We start from the raw sequence: 22475 nt of genomic DNA on the forward strand, positions 1-22475 counted from the left end.
GTTAATGAAATGATTTTTTAACTTTTAAAAGCTTTAGGAAATTATCTAGGAAATATTTAATATTTTCTCAAATGAAATGAGAAACTTCAAATTGGCAACAAATAAATATAATCTGTGTTTGCTTTCGTGTTCAGAAATTTGGTGGACGTTGACAGGAATTGCACATTTTGAGCCGGATTGAATTAAGTTCATCATGCCTTCTGGAAAAAAGTTAACTAAAGAAGAGGAATTACTATTGCAAGATTTTAGTCGTAATGTTTCAACAAAATCTTCTGCTCTGTTTTATGGAAATGCATTCATAGTATCAGCTATACCACTGTGTAAGCATTTATAATCTTCTGCTAGCATTAACATTTTGAAAGTTTTGATGTAAATGTTTTTTTATTTAAAAATAGCGCCCAGTAATTTTTTTAATTTAATTTAAATATTAATTCGATGCATATTTTCTTCGATTGATTTTCTTACTCTTCTTCATTGTGATTGTCTTTCAGGATTTGCTAATGTGGTTAAATTTATGTTAATAATTCTTTGAAAAATCATTGCAATTGATTGTGTATTATAATGATCATAAGGAAATATATATTTGACATTTTTAAATCATATGAATAATTAAACGTTATAGGGAACAGTATATTATTATAGTATATAATAGTATAGTATATTATAGGGAATAATATATTATAATCATTTAAAATTATAAAATCTGAATTCTATCTTATCGTGAACTAAATTTATCTTTTTCAAATAGAAAGTAAATTATAAGGTGTTGTAATAAGCAAATAAAGCAGCAGATTTTATAAAATGAATCTGCAGCACTATTTTCATGAATCCAAATTTGTCTGCAACCTCAATGCAGTCAGACGAAGATAATTGTAAAACTTGAGATTAATCAAACATAGACGCTGCAGAATTTACAATCCTTGAAAATTGTAATTTAAGATTTAATGTGGAATTTTTATACAATGATACCATAAAGAATAGAGTAAATCCTTTTACAATTAAGCCTGTAATCAAGTACCAGAAAAAATTTCTTTACTTTTTGTTCTATGTAATGTTTTTCCAATTCAGCTTTTAAATTTTTATTAGAAACAAGTCTAGAGATGCTCTAAACATAGAGACTTCACAATTTCTTCTTGATTGTTTGCTTGCTTTTTAAAAATAAAAATGAAACAGATGATAAATTGTGTTTGTTTTTAGTGACACTTGGACAAGCCAAACTTGCAAACCATTGACCTTTTGCTAATTAAGTCAGGAAGGCTATTGTTTTATTAGTGAGCATCACAAGGATGCTAGTATGTCTTAGCTCAGAATCGCTCAGATAGATGGCAGCACCACTCTTCCATGAGACCACTTAATCAATTTAAATATAGATGTAAAGGGGAAGAAAATTTACTCCAGATCCTTGTGTCTGTGGTTCTGTTCAACCGACTACGGGATTTTCAAATCAATAGATTTTATGAGAAGGTATATTGCATGTATTCGTTGAGTCTTTGCAGAGTTGAGGATCGATCCCCGTCCCTCCTTATCGGGGTCCAATTCTCTAACCACTGGGCTACCATGCTCTTAAAATGAAAATAATCTGCAAATGGAGTAATAATCTGTGTGCAGCCAGGCTCATTATTACATTTTATTTTTTAAAGTTACCAATGTTTTATCTAGAGAAAACTATACCATAGGAGAGATCCTGTGAAGCAAAATCTTGTTCAAATGCGAGAACTAATTTAGTCTAGAAAATGTGAGTTCAGGTAAACTTACAAGTAAACTGTGAAATTTTAAATGTTGAAAATGTTTTTTCAGAATGCAAATAAATTTTGACAGAATTATTTAGGTTCATGTATTTGGGAAATAATTCTGTTAAAATTTTTTTGCATTTTGATATTTTGAATAAAAGGTAATCAGCATTTGAAAGGTAACAGTTTTCTCTAAGTTTTCATGAACTCCTTTTTCTCATAATTTTAAAATGTTACTGAAGAAGCAGAATTACCGTAAAAAGTTTCTCCCTTAGTAAAGCATCCTAAAATGTAATCACAAAGTTTTATTCTCTTTGGGTTTAAATAATGAGAATGATCTCAAATCCTCATCAATTCTCTCAAATTCATATATGGAAGAAAATAAGAATTTAGACTTCTTGTTACACATAAAAATATTCAATAGTTAGTTAATTGCTGGAATGTACTAAAGTTTTGCTCAGTTTTTACTTCTTAGCAATTTTATGTTTTTTTAAAAGAATTATAAAGTATTCAGCATTTTTAAGTTTATAAGGTATTTTATAGGTTATTTATTCTAGTTTGAAAAAAAAAAGGTTAATTTATTTTAATTTGATTTAAAATTTATGCCCATATTTTTATTCATGCAAAATACAAATAAGTTTGATGTTTTGATTCTTATTTGATGTTTTTAAAATTTTATTTTAAAACCAATTTTGTTGTTTATTAGTTTTTTATTAATAGTTTTGTTTCATTTAGTTTGTTTATTTTTTTTCAAATAAATTATCTAAATTGTTTATTGTAAGAAAATTACTATTACTGTGTTCAAAAAACTTACTTTCTCAACTTAAAGATTCTGACTTAAACCAAGTGCAGATCAACCAATTTATATTATGATCATAGGAAACCAGGCACATCATTGGGTGAAACTTGGTGCTAGTTATGTCTGTGTATTCATTAGACTTGACTCTGCCAAAATTATCTAAATTTAAAACAATAGTGCTTAAATCGAATAACTAACATATAAAAGGGGAAATCACACAAATATTTCATTCAAAAAATATATTGAATCTATCTAAAAGCAAAAAAATTGGCAAGATTGTTACTTTAAGATGTAACGTTTAATTGGTATGTAATTTTAAAAAAACACCTCGTGATTTAATAGCAGTTTTATTAAACAGAGAGGGCAAATAATATCCCTCATTTTTTAACATCTTTTATTATTTATCCTAAATTCTGTGGTTTTGCTAAACATTTTTAATCTTTTTGAAAAAAAAATTATCCCATTTCAAGATAAATTATAATAAGACTGTTTAAATTACAAATTCAAATTTATTGAGTTCAAATAATGTATTGTAAGAGAGAGGTATAATAGAGTGGATGTTATACTAATTTGACATATATTTACATTGAAATATCACTGTCAACAGTGACACTTCAGATTTCCCAAGCTGGATTTGGTTGCACTGTTTTAATATTTGACATATTAACCATGCTGCATCTTTGTAATTATATTTGAAGGTTTTCAATCTACCAGCATATGTTAAAACAACACTATTTATTTCTCTCTTGATCTCAGTTACTTGAACAACAAAAATAACTATATATTTTTTCCTTCCACTTTTACAAAACTAACTATAAATATTGATAAAAGAGGAACCTGGAATTATATTTTATTAAACTATTTATATCTTTTTAAACTCTGAATTAGGTTTTTCGCAGTAATATTTTTATTTATTTATTATTTTTTTTTTGCAACTTGAGTATGGCATTTTTGTATAGTCTGTTATTACTCATAATAGCTTTTGTAAACTAATAATTTGTTTCTAGGGCTTTTCTGGAGAATTCATCAAATGGATCCTTATCAATCTGCTATTTTATTTGCTATTGTTACTATTGTTAGCACATGGTTAGTTGCATTTGCTTACAAGAATGTGAAGTTTGTTTTGAAACACAAGTGAGTATATATGTTTGTGTTCTAAACTCATTGTTAAGTTTATGACTGTTCCTAAGCATAACTGGATAGTTAAAATTTTATGCATGTTGTGCGCAGGGATAAAAAAATCCTGTTTTTTTTTTTGGTATATAACATAGTATATTATTAGCATACAAATTTATTTTATAGTATGTAATTTTATTACTAAATCTGTAATAGCATACAGTATTAATATTAGAAGATAAATTAAACATGAATTTTATTTTAATATGCATAACAATCAAATTGAATTGTTATACAGCTTCATTTAATTTTTTATTCAATGAGATACAGCCAAAAATGTTCTTCAATTTCAATTAATTTAATTTTATTTAAACTCTATCCTATAGATATTTTAAAATATAGCTTGATGTTAACTAAAAGACTTTCCTATCAGAAAAACACCCGATATTCTTTCCAACCCAGTAGCTTTTCATTTTTTAAAACTCAGAATTGACCATTATCAACATACGAAAAATTAGATGGCCTTTAATTATTACTTATCAGTGACACAAAACTTTTAATTCAAAAAGTAACACTGAACCAGAAATTAAACCAAACAGACAATGAGAATCTAAGTCCATGTGAAAAAATTGTTGAAAAGAGGTGTAATCAAGCCCTTACTCCTTTCCATTTTTTAGCTATAATTTTGAATTTGAAATACAATGGAAAAAGACTTTCTAAATACATAAGGAAAGAGGCAGAGGATTGGGTTCCTAAGAAAAGGCTGAATGGCTAATTCTAATTCTATGTTTCAGAATAAAAGGGCAAGTGTATACTTACACTCATTATTTAATGAAAGTTTGGTGGAGAACACAAAAGAATTCCCATTTTATGGTTCAGTTAGCTGGCTGTCCAGCAAGTTCAGCAGCTATTGAATGCAGGTTTTCTACATGTGGACTTATTTGGTCCAAATTGCACAACAGTTTGGGACCCTAAAAAGTCTGAAGTTTATAGACATTTATCGAGTACAGCAGAACCAGAAGAGATTGTTATAGAACTTTTAACTAAATGAGGCATTCATTTTATTTTTACTTTGCTGATATATCATTAATTAATATAAATTACAGAATTTCCTTATAAAATTAATATTATGTGATATCATTAAAATTTAAATATTTTGGTAAAATACAATTCTAATTCTGCTATGTTAAAATATTTTTTTTCCTTCAAAATATATCATGTTTTCATAAAATGAAAATTTCAAAAATATGTTTAAAAAAATTTTTGCTCAACTTTTTAGCATGTAATTAAGATTAATTTGCTTAATAATGATAACATAATTTGTTTAATAATGAGTGAAATAATAACTGTAGGAAACTGGGAAAAAAAAAGGTTGACCAACCAACTCCTTTTTTTTCTTGTAATTTCCTAAAAAATCCCACTTAAATATATATTTTTTTTTCATGAGTCTTTTTTTAAAAAATAAGAACAATTTTGTTTAGTACTTAAAAAATATGTTAAGAATTATGAAAAAACTCAGTTAATAGGATTTTTGAAATGAAATATATCTTTGACAAATCTATACATTTTCATATGAAGTACTGCGACTTTTTTTCAGAAAGTTATAAAGGGTTAATATATTTGCTGCTGTACAAGCACGGGATTGGTTGCAAACATACTAAACTAAGTAGTTCATAAATTTCAATTAGTATTTAGATTGACTTTGCCCTAATGAAAGAAGAAAAGTTTGTTTTAAACTTAAAATTTTAAATGAAATTTTTCATCTATTTTGTTACATATTTTTGATGTTCATCAATTGGAGCATTTTATACCCATATTGTCATAAAGTGGGTTACATTTTCAATACTGAAAGTAAGTATTTGATGGTTAAGTGGATAGTCGACAAATTATTGTAAATTATCCTGTTACAAAATAAATTCTGTAAATACAGCAGAATGTCGAACCTATATTTCATTTTTTTTTTAATTTGAAGTGAACTTTTTAATTGAAACTGCCTCTGTTAAGCAAAGTTATTTTTTAAAATACACAGTTTCTTTTTAAACAATTAATAATATATTTTTATGATTCCTCCATGTACAAGGCCTTCAAAAGAAAGAAAAAACACTCTGTATTGAATGACTGCATAGAATTTATCATTTTATGTGAGTAACAAACAATTTGATCGTGAAATTGTTTGCTTTTGATCAGGGTTGGGTTTTTGCCGTCAAAACCTGGTTTTTGACATGACAGTGGTAAAAACTGTGTTTTTACCGGTAAAAACCATCAAAAACCTACTGTTTTCTTTAATTTATGGCATATAAGGGACAATATATTATTTTCACATAATTGCAGCCCTAACAATGTAGTTAAAATTGTAGGATCTACTAACCATTATCATCAAGTAATCAAAAAATTTAACTTATGTATTTTTACAGATTTTTGTGATCTTTTATTACTTTTTGATTTCTAGAATTGCTGTAAAAAGAGAAGATGCTGTTTCTCGTGATGTTATGAAAACTTTAGCAGATGACAAGAAAATGTCAAAAAAAGAAAAAGATGAAAGGTATGTTTAATCTTTATTGATTTTATTTTATTCATATTTTCCTAAAATTGCACAATGTTTGTAAATGATGTAATAAGCATTCAAAAATGCAATCCTTTATTTAGTAGGTCATAAGAATTGTTAAGTCAATTTGGTTTTAGTTTTGTAATTTGTTTTAAAGTAATTTAATTTTCTAAAATATCCTCTATGCCTCAAATGTGCCAACTCTCCCTATTTTGCCCAGAGTCTCCTATCTTTTATTCCATATTTTAGTCTCCTTGTTTTTATCAAAAATCTTCAGTTTTTTTAAATTAATTTTTGAATCAAAAACAATATGAGTAATTTTCCCGTTCATTGGTATTAATTTAGGCATCTTAATTTGTGCATACTCATCCTATATTTACACATGTGTATTAAAAAAACCAAGACCCTATGATAAAACATATTTAAATCTGATTGATTTTGATTATAGATGTGAAATAAGTACATGCAGTGAGAATAATCCCTAAGCTGTACGAATCATTCTCGAATGAGAAAATATTTGTTGATTGATTATGGGCGTCATAAAGTGCAGTGATTTTGTCATTAGTTCCTGTGAAAAGGTAAACGAGCGTATCTTCGTGCGATTTGTATCTTGAAATAAGACGGAAAAGAAAGTTATTAATAAAGTATTTAACTTGTTTTAATCAATCATATTCCTAAGAATTTTTTTTTTTATATCTTTTGAAAATAGAATTAATTATTCATTTTGCACTTATTGTTCAGCAGTTTTTTTCCATCCTGCATGAAGTTAGAGGGGACAGAACAGCATATTTGAAGCAACAGAAATATGTTGAACTGGAAAAAACATTCACGAAATGAAACTGTTAAACTATCTAAAGATAATTATAGCAGAGGCATTATTCACAAATTTTATAACTAATAAAATCTACCAATGTTAAAATTTCTGTACTTGTAAATGAAAGTAATTTACTATTTTTCATATATTTTTTTTCACTTTGAATTTATTACTGTATGTATTTCTCAATATTATAATTTATGACTTCCTTCTAAAAAGTCTTCTATTTTTTAATTATCTCTGTTTAGCACATCTGTTGTCTTTCAATTCTTTATATTGCTATTCTGTTAAGAGATAGAATAAGTTAAGGCTCTGTTACTTTGAAATTAAACAAAAATTTTAAGAAACATAAATAATATTTTTCTGTTTTGGTGTTAACTCAATGAAGCTCTATTTCCAAATATTTGGCACAAAAGTTTGTAATTTCGATATTAAAAAACATTTTTTTAATCAATAATAGCTTCTTCATGTCAATTTTTTTTGGTGCATCAAATGAAGTTTATATATATCATATTATCTTAAACTACAAAATAAGGTTGCTTTACTCCATAAGAATTATTAATAAATAAATATTAATTAAATTATTAATTTAAATTTAGTTTCACAATGAATCATCAAATGAATCATTACTTCCATTTTAAGTATTGATTCAAATCTATTCTGAGTTAAAAACTAATTATTGTCAGCAATTTTACAAGTGTAGAGGAAAAGAAATGGACTATGCAGAGTAAATGATTTTTAAGTATTCATTTCAAGTATTAAAAGAAGTCTGAAAGTTCTCCAGGGATTGAGAGTATCTTAAAATAAAAATAAGTCTGAGCATTTATGAGAGCTGGTCAACCCAATGAAGTCTGCTATTCATTTCAATACCTTTCTCCTATGTGTAGTAAATTAATACAACGCAGAGCAATTTTATTTTTATGCATGGGATATTTAGACATTGTAATGTCACTTAAGGTTTGCTATGCACCTTTTTAAAAAATTTTTGTACTTCAAGTTGATTTGCATGCACCAAATTTTAAACATATAAAGTCAATCATTTATAATTTACTGTATGAAAATTAAGATGCTTTTACTTTATTAACTTTGTAATTAAAGTACAAAATCTCTTAAAATTGAATTTCCAATTTTTAAGATTATTCTTTAAACTGTTCTCCAAAGTAAAATACTGTATACAATGTTATTCATATTTTTTTCTATAATGTTCTGTTTAAATAAATATTCTTTGTTTATGAGCAGATCTGTAGACTGTGTATAAAGTGAGATTTTTCAGAAAATTTCTGAAATTAAAGAAAAATTCCATTTTTGAAAAAAATAAACTAATTTTTAAAAAAAAATTGTTCATTCATTTTTTAATACTTTAAAGAAATGGTGGTTTTATGCTACATAAGTTTTTTTTCTCACAATTATATTTGTCATCAATGTTACACTGTGCTTCAGAAAGTGCTTGGTTCAATATCTGCGTGTGCAAAGCACTTTTTTATGTAACCTTTAATATCTGAGCAAAGTATTAGGTTTATGTATGTTGGTTTTTATGACATTTTAAACGAGTTTAATTGTTTACAGAATACTTTGGAAAAAGAATGAAGTAGCTGATTATGAAGCAACCACATTTTCCATATTTTATAACAACTCACTTTATCTGATGCTCATCATTTTGTTGTCTTTTTACTGCCTTCGCTCCTTCAATCCAAGCATGTATCCTTTTACTGTTAAGTTTTTTTTAAAATCTTTCTTCTTTATTTAAAATAACTTTTATCAGATTTCAGATTACTTTCATTATTCAGATTATGATCAAACATTTATTTCAGATTGCACTTATCGTCTCTTGTGATTCAGTCAGTTTATTATTTTAAACTATATGCTTGTTGTCTTATTTAGCATTTACCACTATTTCAGAGTTTTTGATGTTTTGGTAGTTAGGTCAAACTTAATATAGATATCTTTTTCTGTATTAAATGTTTTAACCTGATAGCGTGTAAAAATGATTTCTTGTGATGCCACTTGAATCCAATTTAAATTGCATGGTTAGAAATAGAATCAGTGTGCATCATAAGTTTACATAATTATTGTTATGACCAGTATTTTCCAATTGTTCAGGGACACGGTAATTTTGATTTTTAAAATTGGTGTCCTATTGAAATAATTTACTTCTAGAAATGCGAAACCAAAAATGTGAACTCTTTTATGCTTGCTCTATTGGAACTGCACTTACTCTTGTCAAAAGAACTTATAAATTTTATGTTTAACTTTCAGCTTATTTTGAAAAGCAATGATCAAAGTTTTCAAAAATTTTACTATTTTACTTGATCTGTAACAAAAATATAATATCATAGAAAGCATTGCAATTATCAGGGCTGATTGTGCTGCCGAAAAAATCCCGATTTTTCGCTAACAGTGATCCGGAAGTTTCCGGAGATAGAAGGTCCAGACGTTTAAAAAAATCATTGATCACAGGAGTTCCTGGAAATCAAATTTTCAAAGGAACTTAAAAACACAGTTTATTGTATTTGTTTGTTAGGGAGAGCCAGAGAGATACTTGATAAGCTTATATTCATGATTAATATTCATTTTTTTTCCAGTAGATATTTGTTATAATCATAAACTCAAGAAAGAAAGACACATTTGTAAATTTTAATTACTTCTCCAAGTCATCATAGGTATGTGTAAGTGGTATAGGTATGTGTAAAATTTTAAATATATTTTAAGTAAACTAAGAAATATTGAGAAAAAGGGAAAAAAAATGTGTTTAAATTTTTTTAAATTTAAACTTTTTTTTTTTTTTTTTTTAACTCAAGAAATTTTCTGGAATTTTGACTTGGGCTCACAATCACCCCTGAATTATAATGCCATCAAAACTTTTATAAAATGAAAGCAAAACTTTTTCAAACCAACTGCAGATCTTTTTAATTGGTACAATTGGTTTGAGACAATAAAATAATTCTATCAATAAAATAATTCTTCTATATTCTAAAACTAATGAAATGTTAAATTCAGACATTTAGTCTGTAATATCATCATAAATTAGGTCAAAAAATTGTATGTCAACAAGTTTTAATTCAAAGGTCGACTTATACAAAGAATTCATATAAAATCCTTCATTTTAAAGTTTATTTGAAATAAGGGGTTAATCTATGTAATTGATCAACTTATGTAAGAGTAGATATGGTACTTAATTACTTATATTTATATAAAATATAGTAAATTTTATAAAATTGTGAAAGCATGTAAGAAAAATTGTCATTAAAGCATGTAAACTTGTTTTAAAAAAGTAATTTTTTCAAATCACTTTTCTAAAAGATAGCATGTTGTAACTTATTTTATTATTGGTTATTACAGAACTGCACAATCTTTCGCTAAAATAAGCCCATAAAGTCTTTTAACACTGCCCATGAACTGTATTAAATATTAATAAAACTATTTAAAAAAATAAACTGAAAATAAAAAAAATTTTGATACTTGATACTCTCTTAGTAACAAGTTTTGTTTTCTCATTAATTGTAAAAATTGACAATTAATGTAAATAATTTTTAACTTTTTGTTTCTACTCTATATCTATCTATTGTAATACTTTGCTTTGCATTATCTTATAGCCATATTGGTATAGATCTATTTGCGATAAATATTTTTATTTATTTTAATTCTTAATATCAAATAAAAAGGAATTAGTAGCTTATTTGTTTCGAGTGTGTATTTTTAAGTAATATAGCATATTAATCTTCTTTTTTGTACTAGAGCATCTTGTTAATGTTGGTTCTCAATATAACATTTTCAATTTTTATGACCTGCTATCCTAAAATAGTTGTGCACCTTTAGTTTATTTATATGTTAGCAAATAGCATAACTTCTGAATGCTTAAGTAATGACTTTTAAATTGCAGAGTAGGAAACCTTTTTTTGTGAAGAGTGAAAGTTATTAAAATGTCCCATTTCTTTATAAAGTAACTCAAAACCCTGTATTTCGATAAAATTATCATTTGTTATAATAACTGCATATTCTATTCATCCCATTTCAAGCAATTTCAATGGGTCCATTTTACAAATTTTGTTCGCAATATAAATATCTGACGTACATTTGATATAACAATAATTCCATAATCCTGTTAAAGTAAGATTATTATAATAATTCCTGTTAAAGTGAAATAGGTATTTAGATAGAAACAAATCAGTTGTTTCCAATGTTCAAATTAGAAAAATGTTTGCTTTAATCTTTTTGTCAAGATAATCTAAATTTGGTGTAGTTACATGCATTATTATTTCATAATTAAGTCTATTCTTCCTGTTGAACTAATCATGAAACAAGTTGTATAAGTGGAATAACTAAGGACAATTGTTAAATAGTAATTTCATTTATCTCGGTATTAGATTGTTTGCTATCTTAATTAAGAGTTTGAAAGACAAAACTTTTTAATTTTTACCATCAAAAACTAGTCTTATTCTTAATAGGACAAATATACTTATGTCATTTTGAAAAGAATTCTTAAGCAATGTGTTTATTTGTAGACACTTTATTTTGAAGATAAGTAATATAAAGTTCAGAAAAAGTTTGGAACATGATTGAATTGAAGACAGTGAATTGAATAAACACTGTCTATATTTCTCAGTGATTTATTCTGCATGATAAGTTTTAAGAGATCAAGCAAATTCTATTTGACAATATTTTTTTTTATCATTCATTTATTGACTTCAATTATAAACGTTACATGTGCTCAATCTAGTTCATTAAAAGCAATTGAATATTTTAGAAGCATTTGTTTTTAAAATAAAAGTTAAATGCTTAAGAAATAATGTTTTATTTTTATTTTATTTATTTTTTTAAATTGAATGAGTTTATTTATTTTTGCATAAAATTCACAAAATCAAAGGAGCAAAATTAAAAAATAAAGAATATTTCCCTCAATTTCAGGTCATTTAACAACCTGACTTTTTAGTAATAAAAGTACTTATGAAATACATTAGAAGTGTTTTTAATTTTCAAGAAATGAAGTAACTACATGCTGTCAAAATTTGGCACAGGTTTGAATCCCACTCTATTTAGATTTGTACATGATTTTTTTTTTTAAATGTTGGTATTAGTACCTATTACCTAAAAAGGGCCTGTTCTACAAATATATTCTAGTTAATATAGTTAAGTAAAATGCAATTGTTAAGAAGTTTTCAGATTTTTAGATAGTTGTGAGGTACTCGGTGAAAGAGATTTATTTTTTATTACTGTAATCACTCATCTTTTTTAAGATAAGTAGATTCCGATGAAATTGAGTAGGTTGATTATGTTAAATTGCTGAAAACATCTGTTCACAAATTGTGCTAAAACAGATGCACTCAAATGTTTATATCAAAAATAAGAACTTAATTTCCATTTTTAAGGTTATAGATGTGGGCCTGTGCAATTAATGAAATAACTTTTCCTCTAACCTAATTGGTTTAGAATCCAGTGCTGTGTATTTCTATGCAGTACCTTTGTTAATCTTAGTCATTTGTATATTTTTTTTTAATTGATTCTATGTATTGCAGAATAACAATAACTGTCAATTGACCTTAATTGTAACTTAGAAATTACGTTGCATCAGTGGGAGCAGCATCTGGATTATTGGCTTTGTTTTCCACTAGTTCTAACTAAAATCAATTGCTCATCATTTGTAATAAAATATAAAACTCATATCGTTTCGTTTCTTTACTTTTGCGTTTGATATTTTTATTCATATGTAGCTTGGAAATTTTAAGCTTTAACATTTTATTCTAGATTTTAAAAGTTTGCTTTAAAATAATTTTAATCACTGCATAATGAGTAATGAAAAATATATGTATAAGAAGCTTGAAATTGTTACCTTAAAGTTGTAAGTAATGGCGAAATTTAAAAATTGCTAATTCAGGATGACCATAAATGCTCAGAAGGCAGTTAGAATTTTTTCAGACTGAAATTATTGAATTTATTTAACTGATTTTCATGACTGGTAGCCTTCATTAACTTTTCAGTTATGCTTTATTTTAAAACATAAAATGTATTACAGAAACTCAAACCATTGGAGTTATATTAAGCAATTTTTTTTAACAATTATTTGTATCCTTTTTTTCCTTTAGAAAAAGATCATACTTTTAGATACATCAAACATAAATTTTTCCTGATCTTAATTTTTTCCTGTTTTGTGTCACCCTATAATTACTTTAACACTTTTGCTTTTTTACTGGAACTGCGTAAAACCTTTTCTGAAAAACGTAAAAGTTGGCAACTATGCATATAGTGTGAGTGGAGGCATTGTTTTAAGGTCTAAAAATAAACAACAAAATAAAAAAAACAAAAATTTATAAAATAATTTATTATGGAAAAATATTCCTTCCATAATGCATGGGCTTCACACAGACAAAGTGTTCTAATATCTTAACTTTAAGACTAAAAATCAATTGAAAAATCAGTGCATATTTTTCAGGTTCTGCTTAATTACATATTTTCTTCAATAGATTGCTTCCTTTCTGTCCTGTACAACATTTAAAAATGCATCGATTGTATCAAATAGCTATGTTTCCCAAACTTAGTCTGGGCTAAATCAATATGGAAAAGTTGAGTTGAACTTATGCATATTTATTAACAATTTATAATAATGATACTTATATAAATAGTTTAAGATGACTCAAAGAAAGAGTAGTACTGCATTTATCTTTTGTATTAATTGAAATAAAAACTTCGTTACAATAGTGCAATAAGTGTGCTGGCAATTTTCCCTGGCCACAACTGCTGTTAACAAAGCCATATTTAATCCAATGAATGAAGAAATAAAATCAATTAGAGGATTTGGGTTGTTAAATATGAGATTTTGCTAAATACACGTGCTACATAATGCATTTATAAAAGGTTTAAATGTTTTTGAATCTAATATTTCTGATTTAATTGCATTATTTCACTATTTTGATGGATTGCCTGCTAGAAAAGAATTTCGAACTGTTTTGGTTGAAAAAAAGTTTAAAGACCTTTGCTTTATGAAACATTCAACTTAAAGATGCCTTACTCTAGAATCAGCCATTATTAGAATTTCGTATTTTTGGGATGGTATTGTTTACTACATTTTGAAATTTATACCTCTTAGAGAAAGAGTTTAGTGAGCATAATTTTTGTTCTTTTCTTTGTAGCATTACTAAAAAAAATACTTGAAATTAAAAATATATATTAATTACTTTCTTAAGACCTACTTTGTAGTAATTTCATTTCGAAAAGACATTTATTATAATAATAAAATGATTGAGTGCATTTTAATATTTTAGATTAGCATAGCGATTATAAAAATGTATATTTGTTCAATGTAGATCAATTCTGCTTTTATAAACTTTAGACCCCATTTTATCTAATGGGTCCCCATTTCAACAAAAATAGTACCCATTTTCCCCAATTTTTTATCCTTAAAGTGTTGAGAGGCCTTAGTTCCTTTCCCGTCAGGCTAACCGTGAGAGGTTCCGTGGTGAGGCTCTTCGTGTAACGCAAATGCGCTTTAGTTCCAACAAAAAGTCCTCCACGAAAACAAATTTCTCCAGGTGTTCCCTTCTCGTCTGATTTTGGTTAATTACAAGACTACGGAATTGAACATTGGTAGTTGTTAACCCAAAATTGTATCGGTGGTTCCAACGAACGTTATAAAATAAAATTATCCTACGACCAACTTCCAAAAAGGAACCCGTAATTTTTTTATGTTGAACAGCTGACCCAATTTTGAGTGTATGACCGAGTGCTAGACTTCGCGCCTAGGTCGTCGGGCTACCGAAGCGGGGGTTCCATCCCCTCTGCAGGGATCAAAATTGTGATGGCATGTCTTCTGATCATCCTCAGGGATGTTTCCCAGACCGTCGCCAATAGCCCATTGTGCAGCTCTAGTGCGACGTAAATGAACAAGAAGAGTGTATGACTTCTAATGTTCATTTCTGCAGCCTTGTAATTTTGAATCCAATACAGAAAACAAAAGAACTCCTGGATAAAGTATTAGGAGAAGTTTGTCTTCGTGGAGGACGTTTTGATGGAACTCACCCGCATCTATGTTACATAAAGTGAAAAACCTCCCATGGTTAGCCTAACGGCAAGGATAATCTAACCCATGATCCGTCTATTTTACGTCAGCACTGTGGTTGCTGAGAGCCTGGTGCAGAATTCGCATCGACTTGCTATCGCTGGAATTTGAACCTGGATCATCTCATTAAGAGGTGAGCACTCTATCCCCTGAGCTTCTTGATCCGAATTTAAACATATTTGTTTTTTAAATAAAGAAAAGAAGCGACAGACACGTAGTCTCTTAATACTAGTCTGTTCCTCTGATTTTCTTTATACGTGCAAGTTCTTCGTTCGATTCGAATGATTTCGGTTAAAATGAAATATAAAAGAAGTCCACGGTTGAAAGTTATGAAATTCTGATCCAGAACGTTCATATTTTTTTTATTTATTGTTACACATTCGTATCAAAGACGACTTTAAACCCACATATAACGTTGAGGAACAAATGACACAAATTAGAGAAGAATTATCTTTGTGATTTCTTTCTTTAATTCGTGTCATCTGTTCAGGCGGTAATCGAACCCACTACTAAACGTTATATATCACTCTCACTGCAAGCGATTCCCATATGCGATTGAGCAGTAGCTTGTAGTTTCTGAACATTCGCTAGCAGCCGTGATAGCTCAAGGGATAGAGCGTTCGCCTTCCAATGAGGTGAACCGGGTTCGAACTCCAGCGATGACTGGTCTATACGAATTCCGCATCCGTCTCGCATCAACCACAGTGCAGACGTAAAATATCTTCAGTGGTAGACGGATCATGGGTTAGAGTCCCCTTGCCGTCAGGCTAACCATGGGAGGTTTTCTTCGTTTTCCTCTCCATGTAACGCAAATGCGGGTTAGTTCCATTAAAAAGTCCTGCACGAAGGAAAATTTCTCCCAATACTTGATTCAGGAGTTGTCTTCTGGATTGGGTTCAAAATTACAAGGCTGCGGAATTGAACATTAGTAGTCGTAAACCCAAAAAATTGGCTGTTCAACGACGGTTATAAAAATATTCGCATGCGGCGTGAATGCAGCCGGATCGGTGAGACCCCTCTATCAGGGAAGGCCTCTCTTTTTCTTTACGCACACATTTGTGGGCTTGTGAGTTTATTAGAAAGTTCAGCCTATATAACTATATATCAAAATGAATGGCAGATAGCACAAGTTAGAGAAGGACAGCACACAGATATATTTAGGACTAAAACGGAATTGGACCCATTATCTCTACGTTACAGAACGTTTGGTAAAATGTTCTGGACCCAGCGTTTACCTCTTAAACCGCTATAGCTCGATGGATGTCTTCATCGTTTTACTTTGTTTCAACTTGTTAATTTTAGAAACTTTTAACTTCACTTTTAAAAAAAAAAAAACAGGTTTTAGGAACTCCGTTTGAAAATTTTAACGTAATTTTACGTAAATTTTTTTTAAAAAAAACGAGTTTTAGGAACTGCAAGAGGTTTCAATAAACGTATCATATACTGGTTGTTTCCAACTAGCAACTGACTAAAATCTTTCAAATTTACTGGTTCTGCAATACTGTTTGAAACATGTCTGTGAATTTTTTATCTTGGTCAAAACTCAGTTTGGTTTGGTTGCTAACGTCGCACAAAAGCTACATCAATGGGCCATCGGTGACGATCTAAGACTCATCCTTAATTATTCCAAGACAATTAATTGATGGTGTTTTCTACACTAGGATACTCTGCAAGCTCTTTACTGCTTATACTTCCGAGTTACTGTTTCCGGTGTATTTTGAAGCCGTATGATCTGAGTGATGGTGTACGTATGATGGTATACGGCTTGCACAAGAACAAATAGTAATAAACAAGTAAAAAGAGGCCAAATCAGAACTGCCAAAAAAGCGAGTTTTTTAAGAGCAAATTTTTACTTTAAACTCACCGGAATTACATAATATCTTATGAAATACAGCAGATTTGAGGGGGGAATTTGACTGAAGTTTTCTCATTTTTCTCCATTCTTAAAAGAAAACAGGAAGCCATTCTAATGGTAAAAATACAGAAGGCAGCAAAATTTAAAGAAGTTAGGGCATGTTGAATCGTTTTGAGCGTTTCTTTTCTAAAAATAATGATAGACTCATCTAAATGCGTAAGGTTGAAAGCACTTTTTGAACTGAGACTCTAGTGTTGATAAAATGCAGAGTGTTCCGCAAAGACCACTCTTTATATTTTTAGAATAAATATAAAGTCAGAAAAATATCCACTTTCGCAAATTAATATTTAAGCAAGTAAAAATAAGAAAAAACATTCTTAAAATCTAGGAAATCTTAACTGAAATCCGAGATGAAAACATAAAATTCTGTTTAATTGCAAAAGAAAACAAGGGATGTTTTAAGGCGATTAGAAGAAACACTATAAAATTTTCTCTGGCAATCAAACTGGTTTTGAAGTTTTCTTTTACTTCGCCTTTGTTACTTGAGATTTGATAGAATTTCACAGCTTTTTTGCTCTTTCCTCTCCAAAATATAAAATTGCAACCTCTAAAATGTTAAGACTTTATTTTGAAAAGGATTCTTAATATAAATCTGATGCAAACGTTAAAGGGTATTTTCTTAAAGTAATTTTTTATACTGATAGACACGTTCGATAATCTCACCAATTTCCCCCCGAATTACTTGAAACTGTGCGTTACTACTATGAAGTTCTTTGAGTTAGAAAGAATAGAAAATAAAATAAATCACCTTAAACTATATTTTTCTTAATTATCAGATTTTCGTGCACATAGTGCCAAGTTATCTGGTTCGAGGGGTTGACCTTCAATGTTCTAATTACACTCGTGGCAAAAAGTTCAGTGAAAAAAATTTTTTTTTGCAAACAACTCAAGAAACAGTGAATTTAGTCAAGTGAAATTTTATACAAAATACATCAAAGTATGACAGAAACTGTGATTAACGTCATGAGTTCAAGATCAAGAGTTAATTAGTAGCATCACAGAAAAATAGTTCAATAGTGATGCAGAAAATGACCAGAGAGTTTATTATGGCTCATCTAATGACAATGCAGGTCTTATAATGAACTTTCACGCTGTTTATAATGACTTATGACAAATTATATTCAATGGTGGCAGTCTTGGAAAGCTCGCTGGAGGTTAGTTCCTAGTCAGAAAGCGTGACTTTAATACCATAGATCATGTTTGGGAGTATTATTGCTTTAATAAATCACCCCAAACATGATTTATGATCTGCATGCCTAGAGATCTGACTAGCCATGTACTTTCTTCTAAATATCCCATTTCAAGGTATACCTCGACCAGACCAGCTTCGTGTGGACGATCGTTGCATGCTTAAAAATGAACTAGCGGCATCTCTGAAAATCTTAAATGGTATAGGCCGGCAGTATTGTTGGGAGGGCGAATAGACCTACACGTCTTTCACGGAAGCAATCTGACTTTTCTAGGGGTATAGAGCTGAGATCTTAGAGCTTGATGTAAGATTTTTTTAACTACGCTGTTGATGGTGTTCATTATTTTATTGGCTTGGTCCGTCGAAGAATACCTTGGAAGTTTGGAATGTTCCGCCAGATCTTCAGATGCGAATCCCATTAGCATGTTTGGGAAATTTTTGACAGCGTATTTACAGTTAGTTACCCTCTCCCATAAAACTTCCGTGCTAACCATTGCAATAATGGAGCTACCTTAATGGAGTCTCAAGACTTCGTAAACTATATGAGAGCTGGTTATGAGACATGGATTGCCGTCAGAGGAGGTCACACCCCGTATTATATCCAGCACAAGTGTCACTTTGTTGCACCATTTTTGCATTATCTTGCTTTATAGAGCCGATTAGTTATTAATCTGATTATTCTATCAAATATTATTTTATAGTCCATTTTATAACCTTTTTAATGTAATTTTTTTAAAATTTTACTTGAATTAATTCTCTACTTATGAAATTCTTAAGGAAAATGTTTTTGTTACTCCCTTAGTTGGGGTAGCTGTAATATGGAAATCGTGGTTTTAATAGTGCATCGATCTGAAATCAGGCCTTAATCTGTTTGAACGAGATACAATTTACCTATTTGGGTGGGCTATACAATTACTGAAAACAACGATGTCTTAACTGAGATATCGTTATTTTCTGCAATTATACTGTTCAAACAGGTAAACTGTTTCACTCATTCAAGCCGTTCCTTACATTGCATTTATTCGAGATCTGAAAACAGGTGCTTTAAAGCAGTATTCTGAAGTAAAAAGGTCTGAAGAAAGACATCATTCGTGAAGTTAGGAACAAGACTAAGAGAAAAATAACCGTATGACACAAAGATCCAATCATAATGAGCCTTACTCAGACTGATTGCCTAACGATTCTTGCCTGAAAGTAGGCTTGGGTAATTGGAGGTGAAAAATCAAGTTTTATCAGCGAGCTACCTCTGGGATTCAAATCTGGTTCACCTCATTGGTAGGCGAACGCTTTGTCTCCTGAAGCACCGCAGATCCACCATATATCATAAAAAATTATTCAAATAATTAAAATATTAGAAATTCCTCCATACTTTTAACATTTCAGTTTTGTATACTGCTGCCTTTCAGCATTAAAATGACTTGTGAATAGGGTAAAACTCTGCTTGGGAGGGGGTACATTCACAACATTTCTAAGCAAAATATTAAGTGCTTCTGCTCTCAAATCGTTTCTATATTTTTCAGTCTATTGTGACTTCGCGATCTGCGCGTAAACATAACTCTCAACTGCGAGAAAAATAAGGTGATTTTATTTAAAACGCAAAACATTTTACAAGGCAAATATTATATTTGTCTTGCCCCTAAACACTTAAAGTGGAAATTTCGCGTCCTGGTTTAACCTATATTGGTAGTACATGATCTTGAACAAGATAATAAAAGAAAGTAAATACGAAACAGTTATGAGGAGGATGTACGGGTACAAGATGTAGAAAAGCTTCTCCATTTCCCTTTTACTCTAACATGTTTCTGTAAGTTCAAACATAAAATTTTTCTAATTACAAAAGTTTATGTGCAGCACTCAAATCTTTTATAAAATATCCTCAAAATTTATGTCTACACTTTAACATATTAGAAAGTTATCATAATTTTCTGTATTAAGATTTAGAGCGAAATATTTATATCTAAAAATTAGAATAGGATATTGAAACCGAATTTTAAAAAAAATGTGTTACTGTCTCATCTTATATTGCTTTATTGATATAATCTTTATTTTTTGTGATACTTCTTTTTTTCACGAAAAATATAATTTTGTATTACTTTCATTTTTTAAAAAAAAAATTACTTATGTAATTCTTAAGAAAAAAAGCTAAAACAGTCACTTCTTACATTTATTCTTCTATTAATATTAATTGCTCGTCTTAACACAATATTTTGTGCAATTATATTTAAACAAGAGCAATAATAAACAAACACTGTAGATTCCATCAATCTTTCGAACTACTACAAGCTTTACCCCGATCATAAGCATATTATTTAACTCCCAAAACTCTTCCTCTGGACAAACAACGTGCGCTTGAGCCTCTTCTTCCTGAAGAGCTGTCATCACTTGTGGATGACAGAGTGGATGCTGAGAGTAGAGCCTTGTAACTTAATCTGTCTGTGGCGAAAGTGGTTACACCGGGAGTATAATGACTGATGAAGAGGGAAAGAGTGTCAGTCCTTGATGTCGATTCCGTTAAATTAGAAGGTTTCATCTTAATGTTGGAGATGCGCTAAATCATTTAATTATCGGTGTTGAATTGACGCTCTTCATTTCGGAGACACACTTGTATTGAGAGTTCTGGTTCTTAAAGTATGAGTGGTGTTTAGAAAATGTCTCACCATAAGAATTTAAATTGATCCTTTTATGTTTACAAATTGCGTATATCGTGTTTGGGCCCGTTAAAATATTTAGTAAAATACTCTCATATCGATCTCTTTCTTTTCTTGCCAGTAAAATAAGCAAGTTACAACCACCTAACGGTTCATTTGAAATATTTTTTATCAAATTCCCGAATTCAATTACTTTTACATTTTACAAAGTATTTTGTAACGAAAATATTTGCTTCAGCTTTGTTGCTTGTACGGGGTATTTATTGTACACATTACTGGTTGCAAGTTAATTTTAAGTGAAGAAAGAAAAAGCAAATTGCTATCGAAATAACAGTCGAAACGATATTTTTATCTGTTACCTCTCTTAAACATTTGTTTGCGACTCTTAATATGCATACTTTTTTTTTATTTCCCGCTAAAGGAGGAATGTGAAAATAAGTATAAGAGGATAGATACCCTGTATGATATTCAAATAGCACTTGTGACATTAAGTCACAGCCTAATTTCTAAATATCCTGTTTTGTTAATCAAAATACTTATTCTTTCGGCTTAATTTATAATTTTATGATACAATTTTTATGCTCTTCATCTTTGTCTTCTCACCCCTTAACGCGTTAGCGCAATGAGGACATTTTCCCCAGGAAGTTCCTTGCACATTCCTCAGACACTCCTTTTCTTGGAAAATGCGGTCGGCGTCGTTTGATGTAGCACGAGACTTTGAAGTCGACTGAGACTTAGCTTTGCAACGTCAATCAGAAGGTGAGAATAACACTTAAAAATAATATTGATAATACATCTCAACTTAAAATTTTACTTCTTTAATTCATACTTTCAGTACCTTGAGTACTCAACTCGGTTTTTTTCCCTTTTTGCTATAAAAGCCAGAGCGCGGGAGATGCTCGTGGCATTCGAATCTTTTCATCACCCCAACGTCACGCTGCTCCCTGGCAGGACGTTTTTTTGTTTTCCCCCTTCCTCTTTTATAGAGGAAGAGAACATCTTTTGGTATGGCGTCACGTCTACCGCCATGTTGGCAAGTCAATCTGCTGTGCTTTCCTTTTTCTCTGATTTAATGTCTGCTAAGTAAATTCCTGAGTGTGTATCTCCTGCTTTTAATATGATAACATGGGACTTTATAACAAAATAAAGGAAATAGGCTGCCATCAACATGTTGGATATTGATGGGACGCATCCGCTACCCAGACACCGCCGTTGATGGGCTCCTTCACAGCCAGTTCTAGCTTTATTGTAATGCTGTTTTAATCTTTTTCAAAAAAAAATCTCAAAATATCGGCAGCTGTTCCTTTCTGAAAATAGTTCGGTCTCCTGCTCCAGCTACCACTAGTAACCACATTTATAAGATGTTGTGCCATTGATGATTTTTCAAAAAGATGTTGTGCCTCACTGTGATAATTTTTAAGATGTCTGCCTAATAATATCCAATAAACAATAAAGATTTAGTAAAAAGAACTGGACTACTTCATTTTCACTGGTTTTGTTGTTGTTTTCCTCCTAGGTATGGATAGCTTCTATGGAGAGGAGGTATGTCTTTTTGTAGAATATATTTGTTATTTTCTGGGACTTTAAAAATTAATATTCCTTCTGGGTTGTAAAATTTGCAACACAACTTCAAAAATGTACCACTATATTTTTTTCACCCGGCCATTAA

At 29.6% G+C, this 22475-nt stretch overlaps 1 protein-coding gene across 1 annotated transcript; it reads left to right on the plus strand.

Annotated features, from left to right (window-relative positions):
- Nucleotides 1–130: 130 nt before the first annotated feature.
- Nucleotides 131–12662, plus strand: LOC107454767 (translocon-associated protein subunit gamma). Its single transcript, XM_016072058.4, has 5 exons — nucleotides 131–320; nucleotides 3537–3663; nucleotides 6095–6187; nucleotides 8571–8702; nucleotides 12557–12662. Exons 1-5 carry the CDS (start codon nucleotides 194–196, stop codon nucleotides 12621–12623), a joined length of 546 nt encoding a protein of 181 aa, XP_015927544.1. The 5' UTR covers nucleotides 131–193; the 3' UTR covers nucleotides 12624–12662.
- Nucleotides 12663–22475: the final 9813 nt, after the last annotated feature.

Source organism: Parasteatoda tepidariorum, chromosome 6 (genome assembly GCF_982258835.1).
Source record: "Parasteatoda tepidariorum strain Cologne lab strain chromosome 6, Ptep-v5.0, whole genome shotgun sequence".
In the NCBI taxonomy this organism is placed as follows: Eukaryota; Metazoa; Arthropoda; class Arachnida; order Araneae; family Theridiidae; genus Parasteatoda; species Parasteatoda tepidariorum.